This window comes from Chrysemys picta, unplaced genomic scaffold (genome assembly GCF_011386835.1).
Source record: "Chrysemys picta bellii isolate R12L10 unplaced genomic scaffold, ASM1138683v2 scaf771, whole genome shotgun sequence".
Classification (NCBI taxonomy): domain Eukaryota; kingdom Metazoa; phylum Chordata; order Testudines; family Emydidae; genus Chrysemys; species Chrysemys picta.
In genome coordinates, this window is record NW_027053478.1 from 1 (window position 1) to 22,606 (window position 22,606).

General features: G+C 49.3%; 1 protein-coding gene across 1 annotated transcript; it reads right to left on the reverse strand.

Moving 5' to 3' along the window:
* Positions 1-3,275: 3,275 nt before the first annotated feature.
* Positions 3,276-20,698, reverse strand: LOC135979333 (intelectin-like protein). Its single transcript, XM_065579744.1, has 8 exons — positions 20,479-20,698; positions 19,230-19,293; positions 17,743-17,892; positions 15,827-16,074; positions 15,287-15,445; positions 13,953-14,073; positions 5,442-5,545; positions 3,276-3,554 (listed from the first exon to the last, which is right to left on the reverse strand). The coding sequence occupies exons 1-8, from the start codon at positions 20,527-20,529 to the stop codon at positions 3,402-3,404; spliced, it is 1,050 nt and encodes a 349-aa protein (XP_065435816.1). The 5' UTR covers positions 20,530-20,698; the 3' UTR covers positions 3,276-3,401.
* Between the last annotated feature and the right edge of the window lie 1,908 nt (positions 20,699-22,606).

Consider the following 22,606-nt stretch of genomic DNA (forward strand, 5'->3'; position numbering starts at 1 on the left):
CCAGTGGGCAACAAGGGACCGGGGTGGAAAAGGGGGTTTCAGACAGCAGGGAGGCTACAGAATCACTCAGAGAGGACTGGGGGATTTGTAAATAGACCCCATCCGGGGAACAGTATATGGTGCAGCCAAGTTTACATAACAGATCCCGACCCAAACGGTTTACCAGAGTGGAATCAGAGAGAAGGAAGGCATGATCTGCGGATAGGGGACCAACTTGGACCGGTAGAGGTTTTGAAAGGGGATAAGGGGTTGGGATTCCCAAAATGCCCACAGCGGACACAGTCTTTTCAGAACCGGGAACCACAGGCAGGTCAGTAGTACGAACTGCAGAGAGCGAAGCTCCCGTATCAACAAGGAAAGGGAGAGACAAATCATTGATAGTTAACACACACTCACCTATGAGACTGAGAAGTAGTAAAGGAGCTAAAATTTCCTGAGGTTCCCCATCGTCCCGTCATTGCTGTGGGACAAAGTAAGGCTGGGGACTGACTGGCTGTGCCGGCAGGGGGCCTAGCTGGTTATTTACAGGGTTATCAGGCCAGCTCGGACATTCGTTCTTCCAATGTCCGCGCTGCTTACAGTAATTACAAACATCCCCATAACCCAAAAATCCAGTTCCTCGGCCCCTCCCTCGACCACGTCCCCGTCCCTGGTATTTTCCCCGTCCCCGGTACTGTTTGCCCTGCCCTGAATAATGCTGTATTTGCAGGGCCATTAACTGTTGAGATGATTGTTCCTCCTTTCCTATCAGAGTGTTGGCAGTGCTCTGCCACTGTTTGCAATTTGTCCATGGTTTCGGTCTCCCACCTAACACTTATTTGCTTTAGCATATTGCCAATAGCAGGTAGGAGGCCATTAACAAACGCATTAGCCAGGGCGCCCTGTCCATTTTTATCCGATTGCTGTATACCAGAATGTTGCAGAAAAATGTCAGTTAGCCGGGTGCGACAGTCGCCCGGGTTTTCTCCCTGTCGTTGCTTAGAGCCGTTTATGGCCGTCCAGTTGGTTTTAGGACTCCATACTCGAGGGATGGCTTCAAATAGATTTTTAGCTCACTCCTTACACCTTTTCCGGTATTCAGCATTAGGACCAGTGTCTGGTAAAGTAGAGTGGCGGTCAGCAGCGAGCCAATCTGCTGCTGTGAGCCATTTTTCATGCTCACTAGGGACTGCTACAAGTAGCTTGCACAGCTGCAGGAGGTCTGTCTCAGAGGGTTCATAGGTGTCACATACTAACAAAAATTCCTCTGCGAATTTGGTAGGATTTTCCCGGGGCTTTGGAAAGCCTTTTACAATGGAAAGGAGCTCTGTACGAGTCCAGCTCCAAGTGGGACCCCCGTCTTGGCCCCCAGTATGCAGGATTCGGAGGGGAGCCTGGATATTTTTAAGGCCCAAGCGCGAGCTTTTACGGGGCTGAGCGGAACCAGAGGAATGGGCCTGGGCCGTATCGGACGGTCCGGACGGGTCTGAACTGGAGACCTCTGGAAGTTGTTCCTGAGCTGGGGAAGCTGGTGACTGTCTATTGATCCAACGCAAGGCTGCCAAGCCGATTAATGCGTCTTCCTCATCATCGTCCCCAGAATCTAACAAGGGGTTTTCTTCGTCCTCTTTCACAATGAGATGGGAGTATGAAGGCGGGTGGGATCGATCTGAGTCTGCTCGAAGAACGAGGTAAAGGGGAGCATTCGGTCTAGTGGTGGGAGAGGAGGCTTCCAATAAAGCTTTTAACTTATCATTTGAATCTTTGAGAGAGGCGAGTTTCGATTCTGTCCACCTACGATTTGCCTCTTTCCACCACTGCATGAAACAATCAACCTCTCCTCTGGCCAATTTAGTTTTAGATTGGCTGAGTTTGTTTTTTAAGATGTCCACTCGGTTCTTGTCCCAAGATCTTAACAGTGGCCACTGAGTTTTGGGATCTCCCTGAGTTAGCCTAGACCATTTTTCCAGAAATTTACAGAAGTCCGGACCCTTCCTAAAATACATAAAATGAGCCAGCGTTCCTTTAGGGAACTGTCCCGACTTAGATGTCTAGTTACCCATACAGGAGGACTTTACACACACCAATCACACAAGAAGGAAATTCGGGTTCGTCAGAGCGATGCCTGGTGCAACACACAAAAGGAGCCCACAGGCTACTGCCTCAATCGCCCTTGCTTTCACACCAAGGGTTTTACCCAAGGTGCGGTGCGGCTGCGATTGTGCAGATTTCACTCACTCAGACCGCGGGGACAGGAACCCCTTGGTCGGCCGATCCCCCGACAGAGACGGCACCCAGACTCAAACACTCCATAGGAGGACAGATAGACACAGAGACAGGACAGTCCTCAGTCCGGACAAAACACAGAAGTAATTACCTGATGTCAGATCCTGGGATCCCTACCAGAACAGAGTGGAAACTAACAGGTTCGATGGCGTAGACGTCACTGTGGTTGTGCGCCCTTCCGTTCAGGAGGAGGACCGCTCGGGCCAAATGCCCAGGTGCCGGCTGTCACGGTCATCCTACAAAAACAGTCAGGAATCACACGGCCCCAGTGAAGACGGTTGCCATCTCGGTGGAACCTCCAAATTGTCAAAGTTAGAATCAGGACTCACAATTTGTCAAGACCACTCTGTTTATTAGCACAGCGCTCTGCTAATACATTCAGATAAGGTGAGCCCCCCTTCCAAGACCCACACTACCTTAGTTTATACAGGTAAAAAGGGTGCGAACTTAACAAGAGGACAAAGAAAGCAGAACTGACAAGTTTACCTGAGGCTAGACATACATATTCAATTACAGATCTCCGGCTAATGTTCCACCATTAGCTTAAGTGGACTCATTGTTTATGTCTTAATGTTCCTGTTCCTGACACCTGTATTTCAGCATTCCTTATTTCTGCTTAAAGGTACATACAGCATTTCTTTAATCCATTCTACTTTTACAATATAATTCATTCTACTTTCAAAAAAGCTAATTCCCTGGATGACCAGCAGGCGCCGTGGAGGTGAGCATCGTACTGCCACAGGGTCCTCAAGGAGACATGAAGAGGTCAGAGGTGCAGTTAACTCAGGAGCTGTGACAACTTCATCACCTCCTGGGCCTTATTCCCCGCGTCTGTAACATAGGAAAAAGTGCGCTGCCCTCCTTGGCAAAGTGCTTTCAGATCTAGGGACCCAGAGCGCTAGCTAAGGGCCAGGTGTTCGTAATGAAAGCAGTCCCTGATCCTGACTGGTGCTGAGAACGTCTCAGCCCTCTCTGGGTCGCAAGGAGAGTAATTCACACTGAGACCCCAGCGCACTTCACTTTTTTTTATTTGCATCACAGATGTCTACAGCTGAGGCCACAATACTCCTCCCAGGGAGCAGCTCCCGCTGGAGCGAAGCAGCATCCTTCCCTGGGTCACGCCAGCCTTTCCGGACTCAGCGGTAGAACAGCAGCACTGCGGATTCAATCATCTCCTTGGATACGCTCCAGTGTTGATGGGTTCCATAGCCATCCCCGGCAAAGGCAGGGAAATCGCTGCACTGAATCGGGTTCCTTTCTGGGAAGAACCCTCCTCCACCCAGGCAGTGCTGAGGATAGAACAGAGGAATTGCCAGATGGGAGCAGAGCAGGGGCCCATATAGCCGCTCTCCTGTTTCCAGGCCAGTGCCAGCTGCTTCAGAGGAAAGTGCAAGAAACCCTGCAATGGCCACTTGGCGAATAATTTGCCCACAGAGAAAGTTACCTCCTGACCCCCCACAGTCAGAAGTCAGCTAATGCCCTGAAGCATGAGGGTTTAAATCCCTTCCTAACTCTTGGGACCAGAGCCTCCACTGCCCTGACTTACTCCAGTGCAATGGGCCCCCAGATGCCAGCGTTTGCCACTCTCTTTGCACTGGTGTGAACGTCTGTACAAGGGGCAGGGCCAGTTTAGGCCATTGGGTTTTGTTGTAGTTATTTATTATTTACACTGCAGTACCACTTCGGAGCCCCAGTCCTGGGCAGGCCCTCTGGTGCTAGGTGCTGTACAGACACAGAACATAAATACGGCCCATGCCCCAAGGTGCTCACAATTTATCCCTTACCATAGGAGTTTCGGGGAGGCCTGCACTGGAAAGGTTGGCAGGGCCCAGAAAGCCTGATGCAGGAATCCCTGCGGGAGCTTCTCTGGCATGTGCTATGCAAGTTGTCACACTACAAGATCCATCATACTGGCCCTTCTGGCCTTTGAATCTGTGGATCTGTGACGGCACCAGAGAAGGGGCTGCTGGGGAAGGGGCTGCATTGGTGTGTATCACACCCTAGAACAGAAATCAAGTCTTGAGCTGTGGAAGCAGCGTGGCCTAGTGGATACAGCACTAGACTGGGACTCAGGTGATCTGGGTTTTATTCCTGGCTCTGCCGCTCTGTGCCTCAGTTTCCCCTTCTGTAAAATGGGGGTGATGATACTGACCTCCTTTGTACAGCACTTTAAGATTTGATGAAAAACGCCATACCAGAACTAGGGATTATTATTACAAATGCTACAGCTAGGGCCTTACCAAATTCATGGTTCATTATGGTCAATTTCATGGTCATAGTATTTTAAAAATCGTAAATTTCATAATTTCAGGTTCTTAAATCTGAAATTTCACGGTGTTGTAATTGTAGGGGTCCTGACCCAAAAAGGAGTTGGGGGCGGGTCACAAGGTTATTGTAGGGGGCGTTGCGGAACTTCTACCCTTACTTCTGCGCTGCTGCTGGTGGGGCGCTGCCTTCAGAGCTGGGCTCCCAGCCAATATCCGCTGCCTTCCAGCTTCCCAGCTCTGACGTCAGCACAGACTTAAGGGTGGCAATACCAGGACCCCCATAAAATAACCTTGTGAACCCCTGCAATTCGCTTTTTCGGTCTGGACCCCCAATTTGAGAAATGCTGGTCTCCCCCAGGAACTCTGCATAGTATAGGGCAAAAGCACACAAAAGACCAGATTTCACAGCGGGAAACCACATTTCACAGTCCATCATGCATTTTTCATGGCTATGAATTTGGTAGGGCCATAGCTACAACTCAGAGCCCCATGGACCTCTCTGGGTCAGGAGCAGACCCTGAGTAGGTTTGATTCACTCTCGGCTCCCCGTGGCAGATGCTTTGGCTGCAGGACCCCTGGTGGCAGAAATTACACCTCGGAAGACTTCCCAGTGGTGCTAAGTGCCCACAGCAGCTTCTGACAACAGAGCTCCTGTGAGCTGTTCCCTCCCAGCAAGTCTCCCCAAAGGAGAGATTTAACATCCACCCCCTTGGCCTGTCCTGGGCTTCCATGTGTACAGCTGTCCCTGCTGGCACAGGGAGCACAAACTGAACCCACCCTGCGCCAGTGCCGAGCTAAAAGCAGTTCTTGTGCATCCGGCCAGCTCTGACAGTGACACTAGACAGCCCCAAGGCTGATCAGCACTGGCCTTTGCTCCACAGCTAACCCCCACTCTGACCAGATACTCACATGCTCGGTGTTACAGCCAGTGACTTTCACCCCAGCACACAGAGCCATGGCCGCCTTCTCAGTATTAAACACGCGGAACTGGATGTAGCCAGGGATGAATTCATCTGGTGACAGAAAAGGGCAGGTCAGGACCACTGTTTGCCATGGAGAGGCGGAGAGAAGGAACAGTGGTCCAATCTCAGCTGGTCCTTCAGTAAGTCCCTGTGTGTGAACTGGGAATGATGGGGGACTAAGGATCAGGAACTCCAGCCCCAGAGATGATCAGGAATTACCAGTCTCAGCCGGGCCGTTCACAGCTCTGTCACTTGCAGGGCATCTTTAAATTCCTAAGAGCTGGTTTGTGTGCAGTTGCCATGTAGAATGTGTGAAAGTGAAATTAATTATATTAAAGAAATAGAATGAATTAAAGAATGCTGTATGTACCTTTTAGTAGAAATGAGAAATGCTGCAAGCCAGGGGGGCAGGAAAGCAGACATTAACTGCTTAACTTGCCACTTAAGGGCAATTGGTGAAGCATTAGTCTTAGATCGATAAGAGTTAACAAGGAAGCAGGATATGCATATTATGCTCCATGCATATTTTACAATTTTGCTCTCTCTGTCCCTTTGTTTAGTTCGCACCCTTTTATCTGTATAAATAAGACTGTTTGAATCTTGCATGGAGGCTCACATTATCTGAATGTATTAGCAGAGCGCTGTGCTAATAAAACAGAGTGGTCTGACAAACTATGAGTCCTGAGTCTAACTTTGACAATTTGGAGGTTCCACCGAGATGGCAACCGTCTTCACTGGGGCTGTGTGATTCCTGACCGTTTTTGTAGGACGACCGTGGTAGCCGGCACCTGGGCATTTGGCCCGAGCGGTCCTCCTCCTGAACGGAAGGGTGCACGACCACAGTGAGGTCTACGCCATCGAACCTGTTGGTTCCCACTCTGTTCTGGTAGGGATCCCGGGATCTGACATCAGGAATCTGGTCAGGTAATTATTTCTGTGTTTTGTCCGGACTGAGGACTGTTCTGTCTGTGTCTATCCGTCCTCCTGTGGAGTGTTTGAGTCTGGGTGCCATCTCCGTCCGGGGATCGGCCGACCAAGGGGTTCCTGTCCCCGCGGTCTGAGTGAGTGAAATCTGCACAATCGCAGCCGCACCGCACCTTGGGTAAAACCCTTGGTGTGAAAGCAAGGGCGACTGAGGCAGTAGCCTGTGGGCTCCTTTTGTGTGTTGCACCGGGCATCGCTCTGACGAACCCGAATTTCCTTCTTGTGTGATTGGTGTGTGTAAAGTCCTCCTGTATTGGTAACCAGACGTCTAAGTCGGGACAGTTCCCTAAAGGAACGCCGGCTCAGTTTTAGGAAGGGTCCGGACTCCTGTAAATTTCTGTAAAAATGGTCTAGGCTAACTCAGGGAGATCCCAAAACTCAGTGGCCACTGTTAAAACCTTGGAACAAGGACCGAGTGGACATCTTAAAAAAAACAAACTCGGTCAGCCTAAAACTAAATTGGCTAAAGGAGAGGTTAATTGTTTCATGCAGTGGTGGGAAGAGGCAAATCGTAGGTGGACAAAATCAAAACTCACCTCTCTCAAATATTCAAATAATAAATTAAAAGCTTTATTAAAAGCCTCCTCTCCCACCACCAGACTGAGCGCTCCCCTTCACCCTGTTCTCTGACAAAAAAAAACAACAACCCCGGATCGATCCCAACTCCCTTCATACTCCCCTCTCATTGTAAAAAGGATAAAATGCCCCTTGTTCTGTTCCCCTTCGTTGTCTGCCTCAGAAACTGATTCTTTAGTGTTCCATTACCAATTCAGCAAGGAGGGCGGGCTCCTCAACTAGCCCCCACCCTTCCTGGGCCCTTTCCTTAAGCATTTCTTTCAAAATTGTGAAATGACCACAATATCACTCACAAAAATGGTTCATTGGAAAAAGCAGGATTGGGCCCAGACAAGCAGGCAAGCAACAGATAAAGAAACTAAAAAAAACACAGGTTGGAAGCCCTAAGGGCATAGTGTCAGGAGTAAGTGCAAACATGAACCCCTGGAACAATACTTAAAATGGTGAAATCTGAGTTGATAAAGGTGTCATTTTGGGAAATAAACAAGTGATTTAAGGAAAGAGAGTGAAAAGTTAACTCTACAGAGACTGGAGAGAATTAAACAGTTAAACTTTGTGAAAATGTTTAAAAGGATCTTGTTAAAAGAATTCTTGGTTTCTTTGCAGCCATTCTAAAGGAAAAATGGGCCCTTTTCCAGAGGAATGTCTGTAAATAATCCAGGTAAAGAGACTATCTAATTAAAATCATTTGACTCTGGACAATTGAGTCAAATTTGCTAAAAGAACATAGGGGGGGTTCTATTGGAACTTAACTGCCCCAAATGTATAAAAGGTAATGTAATCTATGTACAGCTATGTAAAAACAAAGCAGTGTAAGAGGGATGTTAAGGGAGAGAAAATGTGTATGTATCTGTCTGTCTGTGGGAATATGTGAGGTTTGTAAAATTCCTGTGTTGTAAGTTTAAGATAAATTGGTTTTGTTTTGTTTATAATGCCACTAAAAATCCATTTGACTCTTTAATTCAAAGCTGCAAAACTGACAGACCTTTTTGCCAGACACAGGTAATCAGTGTTGGTTGACTTTGAGATTTGGTATTTAACCCTTAAGGGGTAACTTGATTCTTTACAAAATTTAAATGTTCTCAAATAAAGACCAAGTCATGACTGCAGCAGGACAGTCAAAATCAGAAAAATAGGGAGAGATTCTGGATTCTGTTTTTGTAACAAAATAGCAAATGAAAGCTGTAGGAAAAGAATAAAATCAGTGGCCCTCTGAAGCAACAGCAGGGGTGAGGTGCACAAAACAAAAAGAAGAAATGTTAGAAACACTGAGCCTTAAAATGGCTCTGTGTAATCAGACTGTCACTTTGATAAGGGTAAATAAAACTCTGTAAGAACAAAAGAAACAGTTACACTTATGTAAAAATTAATATGGCTAATGTTTTAAAAGTTAAAGTATAGAAGGAATGTGCAGACGTGTGCAGTGTATATTATAGAGGGGGTAAAAGAAATGCAAACGAAACATGCTACTTAATTAAAATCCTATTCGGGCTCCAAAGGAGCCACAATAGACTGTTCTTTTTCAGATCTATGTGTGTTTTGGAAGCAAGAGTTAAAAGTAATCAAAACTCTGGTAAAAGTTAATTGTGTTCCTTTTAAGACAGAGTCTCTGAGCTCTGCTAATGGTTTTGAATCCAAAAGCCGAGCCTGTGTGGATGCAAATTATCTAACTGATAAAGGAAGTGAGAGAACTGCCAGCACAAAGAAGTTGCAGATAAAGAACATACCTGGTCAGCAAACAAATTGTCTAAATAAAAGGCACGGTATAACAAGATACCTTTAATTAAAATAAATTTAATGTTACTACGTACCCCTGTAACAATGTATAGTGTGTATGATTTTTGAAGAAAAAAAATCCTTTATGGTAATGATGCTTTTCAGCTGTTACCTGTGAACAAACTTAAAGCTTAACACAGCAGGAAAGATATTGTAACCTTGGTCTGCTGTAAAGGGAAAACTGAGGTACACCACCTCATGGATTTAATGACTGAACAGTGGGATAATTTCCCCATAACTCTTAAAAGATAGAAGCCATTAAAACCTGGCCTGCCTATAGAACAAAAACACAGGAAAATATGGAGGTAATTCCTCTTGTTTTGCCTGCAATCAGCAAGGGTATTTGTAAAAGAAAGGAATATTTTAAGCAATAATGAATGCCACCCCAAAAAGGGTAGAAAAAATATTATTTTTGTCTTTCAGGAAAAGCTAATATCAGCTACAGGACAACCTAATAAGAAACAAATAAAAGTGGGTATGCTTATCCATGCCTGTTGCTCCAAAGCCCTGTAGTAAAGACATCTCACTAGGATCCTGTATGTGGGATAAAATGAATAATGAGACCAAAGTACTGTATAATGGGCTATGTGTATGTGTTAATTCTTGGGGGGAAAAGTGTTTTAAAAGAATGGAAGTGTTAGCAACCTTCCAATAGACAAATGTGAATGTAATGTAAGTACTGTGTTTACAAAAGTTAAGGTAATATAGTTCCTAAAACAAACAAAAGGGCAATGTGGGAAACCAAACCATTCATATTATACATGCAAATGGCAGCATGTTAAGAATTGCCACTGCAGAAAGACATAACAGCTTACCATTGGTATAATGTATTTTCTGAATGGTCTCCCACAACTACTGGCGTACTAATGTTACTAACCCTAATTGGTTTTGATTTTAAATTGTATGTGTTTAATTGTAACGTTTAAAATGTGCTGTTGGATAAAACAAATGTATGCAAAGCTAGAGCCACAGGCCCAAATCACCTCCCAGTATTTTCTATTACATGGACTAAATAAGAAGTGACACTGGCGATTAATAATCTTGGTGTCAAAAGGGGGATATGTAGGAGCAGGATCTTATAATGTCCCATAGGAATTAATGTATGATTTGATTTCATCCCTGTCAGCCACCCTTTTTGAATAGCAGAAAGGAATGACAGACCAGAACAATCCTTATGACTGATTATGGTCACCCTTTTGTTTTAGAATAAGTTATAATGTCTACTATGGTTTCCTATATGTATTACAAAGTAGGCCTCTAGTTAAATATACATATTGTGTCTATGTTAAGTAGATTAGAGGAACATTGAAGGCCTGGGTCTCAATGTAAATTGTCTTGGTTATTGATTGTAAAACTTAGCAAGGTTTAATTTGCAATGCCTTTTTTGCTCCATATAAAATACTACTGTTTGTATTCTCAATCTGTGTGAATAAGGAATGTATGCATCAGGAAAAGATAAGGTGTGAAGGCCATTGTTATAGCCAGAGTCAAGGAAGAAGAAGTAAAGAGACTTAAAGGACATCAAAAAAATCATTAGGTACTGCTTACTACCCAGATGGCTGTTAAACTGTCTGGCATCACAGCGTGCATACATGCTTCGCAGTGTAAGAAGGCACCCCCCAGCAAACCAATCACCTCAGGACCACGCAGAGTCAATTTTGACTCCAGAAAAAGACGTAGAGGAACAGCCTGCAATACCTTACCATCTACGCTCTCGTAAGGGTTGCCAGAAGCAGACGAGGACCTAAAGCAAGGCCCAAAAAGAAGCAGTAGTGAGCCTAGCGCCTGCTGCCTGGTGGATGTAAAACCGTGACTGCGGTTCCCTCAGTTGAGGTTGTCAGAACCGGAAGGGCCTTGCCTGCAACATGTGCCTCTGGTGGCGCCTGTTCCTCAGCTGCTGGTGTCTTAAGGTCTGGGGAGTCCACAATGACAATTCTTTTATCCAGCAGCAAGTGTGGATAGCTCAGACTCTTAATATTTCTAATTGCTGGGTCTGCAGCCACATCCCAGCCCACTCTCAAGCTGGTGTTCCTGTCCTGGCAATCCCACTCAATTCCCCAGACCTCACTGGAGGACCTCTTCCGTTTAACAGAACATGGAACAATAATGACACTTGGGAAGCAGTGGGAATAAATGCATCTAAATGGATAAGTGTGGTGGAGGGAAAAGGTCATTGGTGTTGGGTGTGTAATGGGACAGGGCTGGATCTGGGAAAAAGTCATTGCCTTCAGCATATTGTGGTCAATGGTGTATGGGATTATTCAAACAAAACTAAAGAGTGGTGGGCCGGGTATGGGGATATGAATTTTTTCTCAACCTGGGATCAAACAGAAAAATCAAGCTCATGTTCCCCCTACAGTAACCTTAGTGAAAACAATACAATCTTTCAATGCCATGCAAATAACACCACTCCTCGTAAGGAGAATTACCCTGTGCCCTTCGGAGGATATTACTCCTCCTTTGTAGGCACCTATGTGACAAATGGGTGCAACCGACCCTTCCCAGCCTTAATAGGCCATCATTGGGTTTGTGGAACCAAAGCTTATACTGTGTTACCAGCTAACTGGTCAGGTATCTGTTATCCCGCCCGACTCTTCCCACAATTCCGAGTGCTGGGGTCCTTCCCACGAGAACGCCTCCGTAATTTCAGGCGAAGAAGAAGGGACTTATCAGATGCCCAATGGTATGTAAATAACATAAGCCCCTTGACCTGGGAAGAGGCCATTGGCGGTTCCCTTATCCCACTTGGGGGAGTAATACACCATGCAAAAAGGCTCCTAAGGTTACAAACAGTAGTTGAAATAATGGCAAAAGAAACCGGAGAGAGTTTAAAGACCCTGGCCAAAGAAACAGGGGTGCTCCGACAGATGGCCCTCCAAAACCGTCAGGCATTGGACATAGTGCTGGCGGCCAAAGGAGGGACCTGTGCTCTCATTGGAAAGAATGTTGTGTGTTTATACCTGACGACACCAATGAGGTAATAGATCGTGCTAGTCACTTAGAACAAATTGCATATCTTCCCCATGAAGAGCCAAGTTCTTTATGGAAGTGGCTAAGTAACCTATTCAATTTCTCTGGCACAGGAAACTGGTTGTTTCAGGGAGCCCTGACTATCCTGTGTGGAATCCCAATGATTTTTGTATGTTTTCAGTTAATCTCCTGTTGTATCCAGAATTGTGTAAGGTATGCCACCCAGGTGACTACCCCAAAACAGAGTGCTAATATGATGATGTTAAATATCACTGATGAATGAAGAGATAAAGAACTATTAATATGTGGAACCCAGTAATTGTTGGTCTTTGCGTAAGCTTGACCAAAAGGAGGGATTGTGAAAGTGAAATTAATTATATTAAAGAAATAGAATGAATTAAAGAATGCTGTATGTACCTTTTAGTAGAAATGAGAAATGCTGCAAGCCAGGGGGGCAGGAAAGCAGACATTAACTGCTTAACTTGCCACTTAAGGGCAATTGGTGAAGCATTAGTCTTAGATCGATAAGAGTTAACAAGGAAGCAGGATATGCATATTATGCTCCATGCATATTTTACAATTTTGCTCTCTCTGTCCCTTTGTTTAGTTCGCATCCTTTTATCTGTATAAATAAGACTGTTTGAATCTTGCATGGAGGCTCACATTATCTGAATGTATTAGCAGAGCGCTGTGCTAATAAAACAGAGTGGTCTGACAAACTATGAGTCCTGAGTCTAACTTTGACAAATGTTAAAGTGGGGAACACACACCGTGCTCTCTCCTGGGGATTTTCCATTTGCTCTCTCTTGTTTCATCGTTTTCCCTTTCTCTAAATCAGTGATACTCAGACTGCAGCTTGCCAGCGCAAGTGGCTCTTCAATGTGTCTCCTGCGGCTCTTTGCAGCACATGATATTGAAACACTTTTTGATTTAATTATTAACCAGTGTAAGATATTAACCAATCAGGATGCTTTTACTATGTTATTAACCAGATAAGTTATCAATTGGCACTAAGTTATTAACTTATTAGCTGTGAGAATAATATATAAATATTTTGCCTGTCATACTGTTTAAATATGACTAGTACTATAGTAGATGAAACAATTAATTCACACCCCTGTGGCTCTTGTGGGTAATGTTGATCACTAATTTGACTCCTGAACCTCTGAGGTCTGAGTATCACAGCTCTAAACAAAGATTATCCAGACTGGAACAGGCCCAGGGCTTAAATTCAGAGGGAGCTGTCTAGAGCAGAGCTCTGGTGAATATTTTCACACACCCCTGGAGCTCTTACACCATGTTGGGGGTGGGCACATGGGGGGGGGGGCTCTGGGAAATACTCCTGGAGGAATTCTGTGGCACTGCTCAATGCAGAATTTTGCAGAAATTAATGTTTTTTTGTGCAGAATTTCCTTTCCCTCACAGAAATGGGCTGCAGTGCTGCTGGCCACCAGTAGGGGCTGCTGGACCCAGCCTAGCCCAGCTCACACATAGAAGACACTGCCGGGGGCAGGGAGAGAGCTAGAGGGTTCCTGGCAGCGAAGGGAAGGAGGCAGCGCACAGCAAACTCTGTGCAAGCCCTGCCCGGGCCCCAGCATTAGGCTCTGTCTCCCTTTGGATCCCTGGGCTCTGAGGAGGAGGAGGAGGAGGGGGGTGGGTGGGTGCCTGGGCTGGGGGGGCGTTGCAGCTGGGCTCTGCGGGGAAGGGGTGTGGGTATCTGGGCAAAGGGGGCCATGGCTGGGCTCTGTGGGGAGAAGGGGGTTTGAGCATATTGTCTGGGGGGGGGGGCCGCGGCTGTGCTCTGGGAGGAAGGGGGTGTGACTGTCTGTCCCCCCCGTTGGGCTCTGGGAGAGAGGAGGTAGAGAAGCAGGATCTGGGTTGTCATAGGGGTTTCTTTAACTCTCTACTCCTGGGGGAAAATATTTGTGTTTCTGTATTGTTACAGACAGACTTGCTGACAGGTATTTTGAAATAAATTACCAAAATAATTGAAACTGGCGTGACAAGTAACATTTGCAGAATTTTAAAATATTGTGTGCAGAATTTTTAATGTTTTGGCACAGAATTCCCCCAGGGGTGAGAATTTAAGCCTTGGGCAGGGCTGATCTGTGCGGCTGGAGAGGCAGAACCCGCATGCTCACTGCAGACTTACTTTGGCCGTTTGGAGAGTAATAGTTGGCGGTTTGCTGAGCATCGCCATAGTCGTAGATGACGGGCACGGCGGGGCCATTGTCAGCCTTGCAGACGCCGGTGCCGTATTTCACTGGGTATTTCTGGGAGACACAAACACAGCGAGAATCCAGTGTTAGTTTCTGTCCCTGTGGCAGGGCAGCTCCAGCACAGACAAGTCAGCTTCACTGACACATGCTCTCTGGGTGATTTGTTCAGTCAGTGCCACTGCCCACACAGGCCAGCCCTAGGGCACAGCAGTGACCGCAGCAGTGGGCAGAGAAATCTGGCATGTCAAGGTACCATTTATCTCAGCCTCTTTGGGACAGGGACTGTTGTTCTGTTCTGGGTCCGTACAGCACCTAGCACCGTGGGGCCCTTGTCTGTGGTGGGGGAGTCTCCTAGGGGCTAGCACAATGCAGGCAGTAAATGATAATAGGTGAGAATCAGCATGTGTCCAGCACCATTGCCCACCACCCTGGCACTGAGGAAATATCCCTGGTAGGACGCCTGAACCCCAAAACCGGGCTCAAGGGTGAGTAGAGGGCCTGCTCTAGCACCAAATCACCTGTGTCCAATGGCCCCCATCTCCAGGGTGTGAGGTGGGGTCAGTCTCCGTGGCCCATTCAGCCTCTCTGCTGAGTCTGTCAGCAGGTCAGAGACAAGAGATGTGGCTGGTTTGGGACATGAACACCAGCAGTTTCCTGAGACCGGCCAACTCATCTCACACCAAGGTCACAGTCAGATTCCAACAGGCTGTGTCTAGGGGAAGGCTCCTTGTCCCATTATCGGCCCCCCAGCATGGAGCACTTTTAGAGTGTTGAGAATTTGTTCACCCCAGCTCCTCCATCTACACTGGGGCCAGCAGAGCCACCCGGACCCTCCTGCACACACCCCTCCAAAGCCCCCAGCCCAGTGCCATCACCTGGTAGAGTTTGAGGAGGTTCCCCCCCTCCGAGGACAGGAAGCTGGTCTCGGTGTGGTACCTCAGGATGGACTTGTTCTTCCATTCCTTCAGAGGCGTCTTGTTAGTTACGTGCCACACAGACAGGTCCTGGGCTTGGAGATCGTAATAACCAGGGTTCTGAAAAGCAAGAATCATAGAATCATAGAATCATAGAATATCAGAGTTGGAAGGGACCTCAAGAGGTCATCTAGTCCAACCCCCTGCTCAAAGCAGGACCAATTCCCAGCTAAATCATCCCAAGAGTGTTGAGAATTTGTTCACCCCAGCTCCTCCATCTACACTGGGGCCAGCAGAGCCACCCGGACCCTCCTGCACACACCCCTCCAAAGCCCCCAGCCCAGTGCCATCACCTGGTAGAGTTTGAGGAGGTTCCCCCCCTCCGAGGACAGGAAGCTGGTCTCGGTGTGGTACCTCAGGATGGACTTGTTCTTCCATTCCTTCAGAGGCGTCTTGTTAGTTACGTGCCACACAGACAGGTCCTGGGCTTGGAGATCGTAATAACCAGGGTTCTGAAAAGCAAGGACCCAGATGAAACTTCTTAACCACATCCCAGGTACTTACATCACCGGGCATCTGGGCACATCACCAGCTGTGGTATATTTATTGTAACACCCGCCCCGCGAGGCAGAGAAGCACCTTCCCCATTGTACGGGGGAGAACGGAGGCACAGAGACTAGGTGACTTGCCCTAGGTCACACTGGGGGCCTGTGGCAGGGCACGGAATGGAAGCCAGGGCTGCCTAGCCCTACACCACTGCCTTGACCACTGGGCCATCCCCCCATATAACCCCCATGCCCATGTCTCCCACCTGCCCATGTGCATTCAACCACATTCTAACGCACCCTCTCTCCCCAGCAAGTAGCTATTGGCCATGGAGAAGGGGACCCCACCTTGTAGTCATCACTGGTGGAGCCCACCGCAGAGCCGAAGGTGTTGTAATTGGCCCAGTTGCCGTCTCCCTCTGGATAGTTGACGTCGTTCCCCTGCTGGCTGGACCAGCGATCGCCATTGGTGCACTTGCCGTAGGCGTTGTTCTCGTGCACGCTGGCCACCAGGGTCCAGCCGCCCCCCTTGGTGGTCATGTCGCAGAAGGTCTGGTAGGTCTCGCCGTTCTCGGTGCGCAGGGTGTAAATCCCATCTGCAGGGGGCGGGGTGGGAAGTGGGGAGCACTGAGCTGGTCAGCCAGGGCCGGGGAAAGGGGCAGGGCCCTCTCGGAGCCAGCCATTAAATGGGCAACGCCCAGGTGAGGAGTTTCTAGTGCCCTGCAGCAGGGCCCACACCCGGAGTCACTGGAGCAGGACGTGCCCCTGCATCCGGGAGCACAGCAGCCTGATTCCCAGGGACACTAAATCCCCTTGGCAGCAGGAAGTGAGTGCAAATTACAGGGACTCCCAGAGGACATGGACTGAGCCTTTCCACACAAGGGGCTTTATACTGGGATAGCCATTCCCATAGGGGAGGGAAATAGGCTGTCCCTGTCTAAAGTACCTTTCCCCCAGTATAACTGTGTTCACACCGGGGCTGGATTGGTATCAATATATCAGGAAAACCCATCCCCCGACCCGTCACAGTGACACCAGCACGGACGCCGTGCGCAGACCAGGCCTAAGTGTAACCGAGAATCAGGCCCGGGGGCCATTTGTGCTCAGGAAAGGCCCCAGGCCTCATTCAGAGCCCCCTGCCCCTCCTGCTGTCTGTGTCCCCGCGCTGTGTCCCTCTTTTGGGCCTGAGCCTGCGGTGACTCGGTCTGGGGGCGGAACAATGGGTGGAACAGAGTCAGGCAAAGAATCTGCCACCCACTGGCTACACCCGGACTGTCAAAGGTGCTGAGCACCCGCCCCGGCCTGGATGTCGCCTGGCACTGGAGGGGCTCAGCCCCAAGAGCAGCCTCTGGGTCCCTGTCTGAGTCCTGCATGCCCTTCCTCCAGCTGAGACTCATGCCACGGTCCATGGGGGGGGGCGGGATTTTCAGAGGCACACGCTGGGCAATGGGAGTTGGGCGCCTCTGTGCCACTTGTGCCTCTGAAACTCTCTGCTGGGGGAGACCAGCTGGCCCCTAACGAGGCAGCAGGAGCCCTGTAGCGGGGTGATCATAGGCTGAGGCAAGGTGGGGATAGAGGGTGGGGGTTCCCCGGGGAGGGGAGACCCAGATCTGTGGGGTATTGCCTGGAGAGGCAGCACCCTAGGGCAAAGGGCACTGGGGTGCTGGGAGGAACACAGCAGCAGCAGGACACCAGCCTGCAGAGGGTGCTCTGAGGGCTCGAAAGCTAATTCCCTGTGCCAGCCAGCAGGAGGCGCCACAGGGGTGAGTCCCGCACCGTCACAAGCCCCAATGAGCTTTTCTCTGCCGGCAGCTGCTGTGTGTGGCGGGGGCCTGAGCAGCAGGGTGTGGCAGAGAGCTGAGTTCTCATGTCGCTCCTGTCCTGTGCAGTGCTAGAGAGACGTCTCCACGGAGCTCGGGGGCTGGAGTTCACTGAGTTACCGGCTAGGCGAGTTTAGGCTGGTTGGGCCCTGAGGAGTTTGCAGACAAGGCAGACAGGCTGGAGCAGGAGGGAGCTGTCAGCTGCAGCACATCTCCCGCCTGCTGGGGCTGGCAGGGCTAGCAGAGTGTCTCACAGCCAGCTCTGGTAATGCGGTTCCCCACTGTGCCCACGGGCAGGCAGGTGCCCCTGCTCCCAGCACAGAGCTGCCCGGGTGCATCTGAACGGACTGGACCCAGCTGTGGCCTTTACACTGGGTCTGGAGCAGGCACCTAGCAGAGGCAAAGCAGCTTCTGCAGGTCCAGGGATGCTTCCTCCGCACTCACCTCCAGCCCCGTACCGGGTGGCTTTAATTTCCTTGCAGCTGCGGGGCAGGCTCTGGTAGCTCTGGCCGCTCTGGGAGTAGGACGTGTCTTCCCAGTTCTCCAGCAGGTCACGGATGGCGAGTTTCAGTTCAGCAACACCCACGCTCTCGGCTGCACAGGGGGTGACTTGGGGTTAGTTAGGAGTTTTCTCTGTTACTATGTATGGGGCCAGAACGGCTTCAGAGTGAAACTTTTTATACTTAGATTGTCAGCCATTAGGTGCTGTTCTGGGTTTGTACAGCGCCTGGAACCACAGGGGCCGGGTCCAGGACTGGGGCACCTAGGCACGACTGTAACACAGAGTAATAAAAGTAATCCCTTTAGGTGCCCACCTCTCAGGGGCGGCTCTATGTATTTTGCCGCCCCAAGCACGGCAGGCAGGCTGCCTTCGGCGGCATGCCTGCGGGAGGTCCGCCGATCCCACAGCTTCGGTGTACCCGCTGCCAAATTGCCGCAGAAGTCGCGGGACCGGCGGACCTCCCGCAGGCATGCCACCGAAGGCAGCCTGAGGCTGCCCCCCCCCCGCGGCTTGCTGCCCAAGGCACGCGCTTGGTGCGCTGGTGCCTGGAGCTGCCCCTGCCATCTCTGCAAACCTGGGCTCCACGATATGTACAGAAGAAATTCACTGGAGCAGGTTCCTTATTGTTGACGTCACTAGGCCTCACCCTAGGTAACTTGGGAGGGTGGAAGGCCACTAAGTGTCAATGAAGCCTTCCTGCACTAGGCCTAAGTGAACCAAACTCTATTCTTCCATGTTTAAATTCTAATCAACCTCAAAAGCCAGGTGCAATTGGAATATGTAAGCAACCAGTTATCTGTGTGCAAGCCCCTGCTCAAGCGGTAATAATGAGGCCTGCATGTTTCTGGCTGAAGGGAAAAAGGACAAGATAACGGTTTAAAGAAGTTACTAACAAGCAAGGCTTATAGCTGCCAAGAATGACTTAACTGCTTAAATGTAATCGTTATTTGCTTAGTAACTATTACCAGGGACGGGAGGGGTAGAGGGAGGAATGGGGGGGAGAGAAAGGGAGGGCTAGACGGGAAAGGGGGGGGTGAGGCTTAACTGCAAAATGTATAAAAGAAGAAAAACTGTTCCTGTTAGTGTGCTTGATCTGAGACGTGCCTGTCTCCTAGCACCGCTTTGGGACCCCAAATAAACTTTGTTTGCTTCTCCCCCTGGTGTGTTTATTGGCGCGAAGCACACCGGGCAACGAACCCCGCTGTTGCTTTGCCTCGGGCACTCTGTGCTGGCAACATTATGAACCAGAGGTGGAAGGAGGCTGCCTGCCAGTTGGGGTCGCTATTGCCTCACTTGTGTATCAGCAAAGCCTCCCCTGTAGCAACCCGCCCAGCTCTTCCCCTGCATGTATCACAGCCCTGGCCCCAGAGGCAGGGTCAGAGTTCGGGAGAATTAGTTCCCACAAGAGGAAAACGAAACAGCCACTTACCGCAAGGGGTCGCCCTGGTCACTGAGATGAGGAGCAGCAGGAGAGCGAGTTGCTTCATTGTTGACTTTGCAGCAGAGAAAAGAGTAGATCTGCTGGTTAATAGCCAGGCTGGGGCTAGTTAGTGTCACAGAGCACAGGAGGTGGGGGTGGGGGGCAGCTTCTCCCCAAATCTCCTGCTCCCAGGGCTGCCCTGGCTCTCTGCATAACCTGCCCTTGGCACTAACTCCCTGCAGCCCTTGACTTCAGCGGGGGTTTGCCGGAGTGGGGTTGGCCTTGCAGTGATATCCTTAGAGCAGTTTTCATCTTCAGAGCCCACTGAGGGCTCAGCAATGGTTCAGTGATGGGCTTGTGGGATGGGAAGCTGAGGTGAGCAGGGCTGGGAGGGGAGCACCAGGGGAGTGCTGCACGGGGCACTGGGAGGACTCCAGGTAGCATCATGTGCACAGAGCAAGCCTTCCTCCTGCACTTCTTCTGCTAACTGAGCCTCGCATCAACGCTGCAGGGTGGCCAGGTCTCAGTATACCCATTTTGTAGTTGGGGAGACTGAGGCAGATAGACCCTGACCTGAAGCCCATTGAAGTCAATGGAATGCCTCACACTGGCTGCAGTCAGCGCTGGGATCAGGTCCAGGGAAGGGAAGCGAGGGGATCAGTACCCAAACCCCAATTCAGACCTTTTTCTAGGAGTCTCTCTCCTTGCTTTGCAGCAGAATCGACACCAGCACATTTCACTCATGCCCTGGCATCTTCCCTCCCACTGCATGGCCACAGCTTCACGAGCCCAGCCAAAGGGCCCTGCAGCACAGCTGCCCAGTGCTAGAGGCAGGCAGAGGCGGCTTGTTAAGGCTCAGATTCAGGAGAGCTGGGTTCAATTCCCCCCTCTGTCACTGACTCCTTGGGCAGGTGATGGGCTCTCTCTGGGCTCAGCTCCCCAGCTGTAAAATGGGCGAGAACCGTCCCTACTTCACCAGGTGCTCTGAGGATTAGTGCATTGAGGCTCATGTGTGCTGTGGTGCTGGGGAGCCAGACAAACCCATGCTGATGCTGTGTAATAATAATGTCTAGTGCTGTCATGAGTAGATCTCAAAGCACTTTACAGAGCAGCTCAGTAGTGTTATCCTCATTTTACAGCTGTAGAGAAACCAACAATGACTTGGGCTTTTTAAAGCTACTATTGTCATGTTGACATATCACAACTACTGCTACGTGACATCACAGAGTAATGTATTAAGGGAAGGGTCAGGACTCACTTGATTCCCAGTTCCAGTGTCGCTGAGGCGTCTAACAGCAGATTTCAGCATCAGAAGCTTCTGACCAGAGAGACAGAGCGATTCCTCTGATGCACCAGTCGCAGATCTAACTTTTAAAGGGAGTGGAGCCACCCAATAAAAGCAAACACAGCTTACAAATACCAGAACTCTCCAGCCACGTATGCAGGGGCTGGGCAGAGGGTTTCCAGCAGAAACATTAAACAGGGTCAAATCTAGTTCATGTTCCAGGTATCTGAATGTATTGTCCTTCAAAACAAGGTCCGGCAGTCCACCCAGGAAACTCCAGGTTGATGCAATAGCACATGACGGGCCTGATATTACTGCATTATCACTGATTATTTGCATGCTGGGGCTGAGTGTTGATTCAGGTGGTGGAGTTGAATGGTCCTGATGAAGCCAAGAAGGAAGTTGCAGCTCTGTAGATCCTCCACTGCTATAATAACAAGACAGATTAAAGCAGGAACGTGTCTATTTAGGTTTCATTTAAGCAGTGTCTCTGCCCTTTGTCACAGCTCTGGAACAGTCCCTACACCCAACCCGCTTTAGGGTCATGCTCTCACTAGGGGAAGCCACTTGGATTCACCGCCACCTTAGGCCGAACCTCAGAGCCTTCAGCATCCCTGCGTCACACGAGTCCAGCTGAGTTGGACCCTGAGACAGACTTGAACACCCAAAGGGAGCAATTCACCCCCACCTTCAGCATGCGCAGTGACTCTCAGCCAGCGTGGTGAGAGCAGCAGGGTTTATTAGCCATCTGGAACACAGTGTGGCAGGTCCTTGGTTAGCCCAGAGAACTGAAAGTTACAGCCTGGTCCATCTGGGTCAGCCCAAAGCACAGAGCCCTCTGACCCCTCTTCAGTCCCAGTCCAGGAGCATCTCTTGCTTCCAGCAGCCCACACTTCACATCCCCATTGGGCCCTTCTTCCATACTTTGTTTCTGTTCCAGGGCAAACATTGTCACCTGACCTCACCTCCATAGCCCTTTGTTCTCCAGCTGGTCACACCTGACTGGCTTCCTGCGGAGGGTAGGCCATCCATGGTCGTTAATCGCTAGGTGCCAAATGTCTGAGCAATTCGAGTGGCCTTTGTCTTCTCAGACTCTCCATGGGCTTGGGGCTCCAGGCTCTAAACAGCTAGACATCAGTCACGTCTGTATCGCTGGGTCTCTGCAATGAGCAAACAACCTTTTCCCACTACCTAGTTAACCAAGCACCATATGGGGAAACTGAGGCACACACAATATTAATACAAAATATTATGGAACATTCACACATCGTCACATGCTTGATGTTCAGAAATGCCTCTGGCCACTAAGAACAATCAGAAGAATTTATTTAATTTGTCATTTTTCATCTTTCAGTTAGAATGGTTCGCTCTCGCACAGCACGAGATCTGGGATACCCAGATCAAAAGTGCTGTGCTTTCCAAAAGGAATCAGCATCAGTACCCCAATTTACAGAGAAAAACTGAGGCCCAAAGACTAGAAGGGACTCACCTGGGGTCATCCAGCAGGTCAGTGGCAATGTTGGGACTAGAACCTAGATTGCTAGATTCCCACTCACCACAGGATCACACAGCTGTCTCTTTACAGTATAATACCCTTTCTGCTCCAGTCCCCACTGTCTACTCACCAGTATCCTTTAGTCCCATGTGTCTCATGTCTGGGGTGTGTCGGTCCCCCATTGTGACAGAAAATACCAGTGTTCACACCCTACAGACTATTGTAAGAGTGTCTGTACAAGGTATGCCTTGTGAGGTATCAGTTAAAAACTGATAACTTGCTGATCGGTAACATCATGGCAAAATTAACGTAGCAGCGTTATATGTAAAGTTATGGACATAATCTGAAATCATGACTGAAGTGTGTTTCCCAGATTAGTCCGGGGAGTGGCTAAACAATTCCTCAGAGACAAAGGGCAAACTGACTCCTCAGCCATCTGTCAACAAGGCTGATGAACATACCTGCTAAGTGGCCATTCTTTGGCGAGGAAGGGGGCAGGGACAAAAATCTACAGCGTAGCAAAGAAACAGCCTGAAATTTTCTTTCTCTACCAGCCTGCCTGTCGCCTGGCTCCCAGCTGGAAATGCTTCTCAAAGGGGGTCAGGA

What these genes read in the sequence shown, in the direction of transcription:
- LOC135979333 (XM_065579744.1), bottom strand. Translation starts at nt 20,529, where the DNA reads ATGCTGAAATCTGCTGTTAGACGCCTCAGCGACACTGGAACTGGGAAT. An exon ending in GACCAGGGCGACCCCTTGCG is followed by an intron (nt 17,893 to 19,229) that starts GTAAGTGGCTGT and finishes CCCCCTGTGCAG; the next exon opens with CCGAGAGCGTGGGTGTTGCT. An exon ending in ACCTCCTCAAACTCTACCAG is followed by an intron (nt 14,074 to 15,286) that starts GTGATGGCACTG and finishes TGTGTCTCCCAG; the next exon opens with AAATACCCAGTGAAATACGG.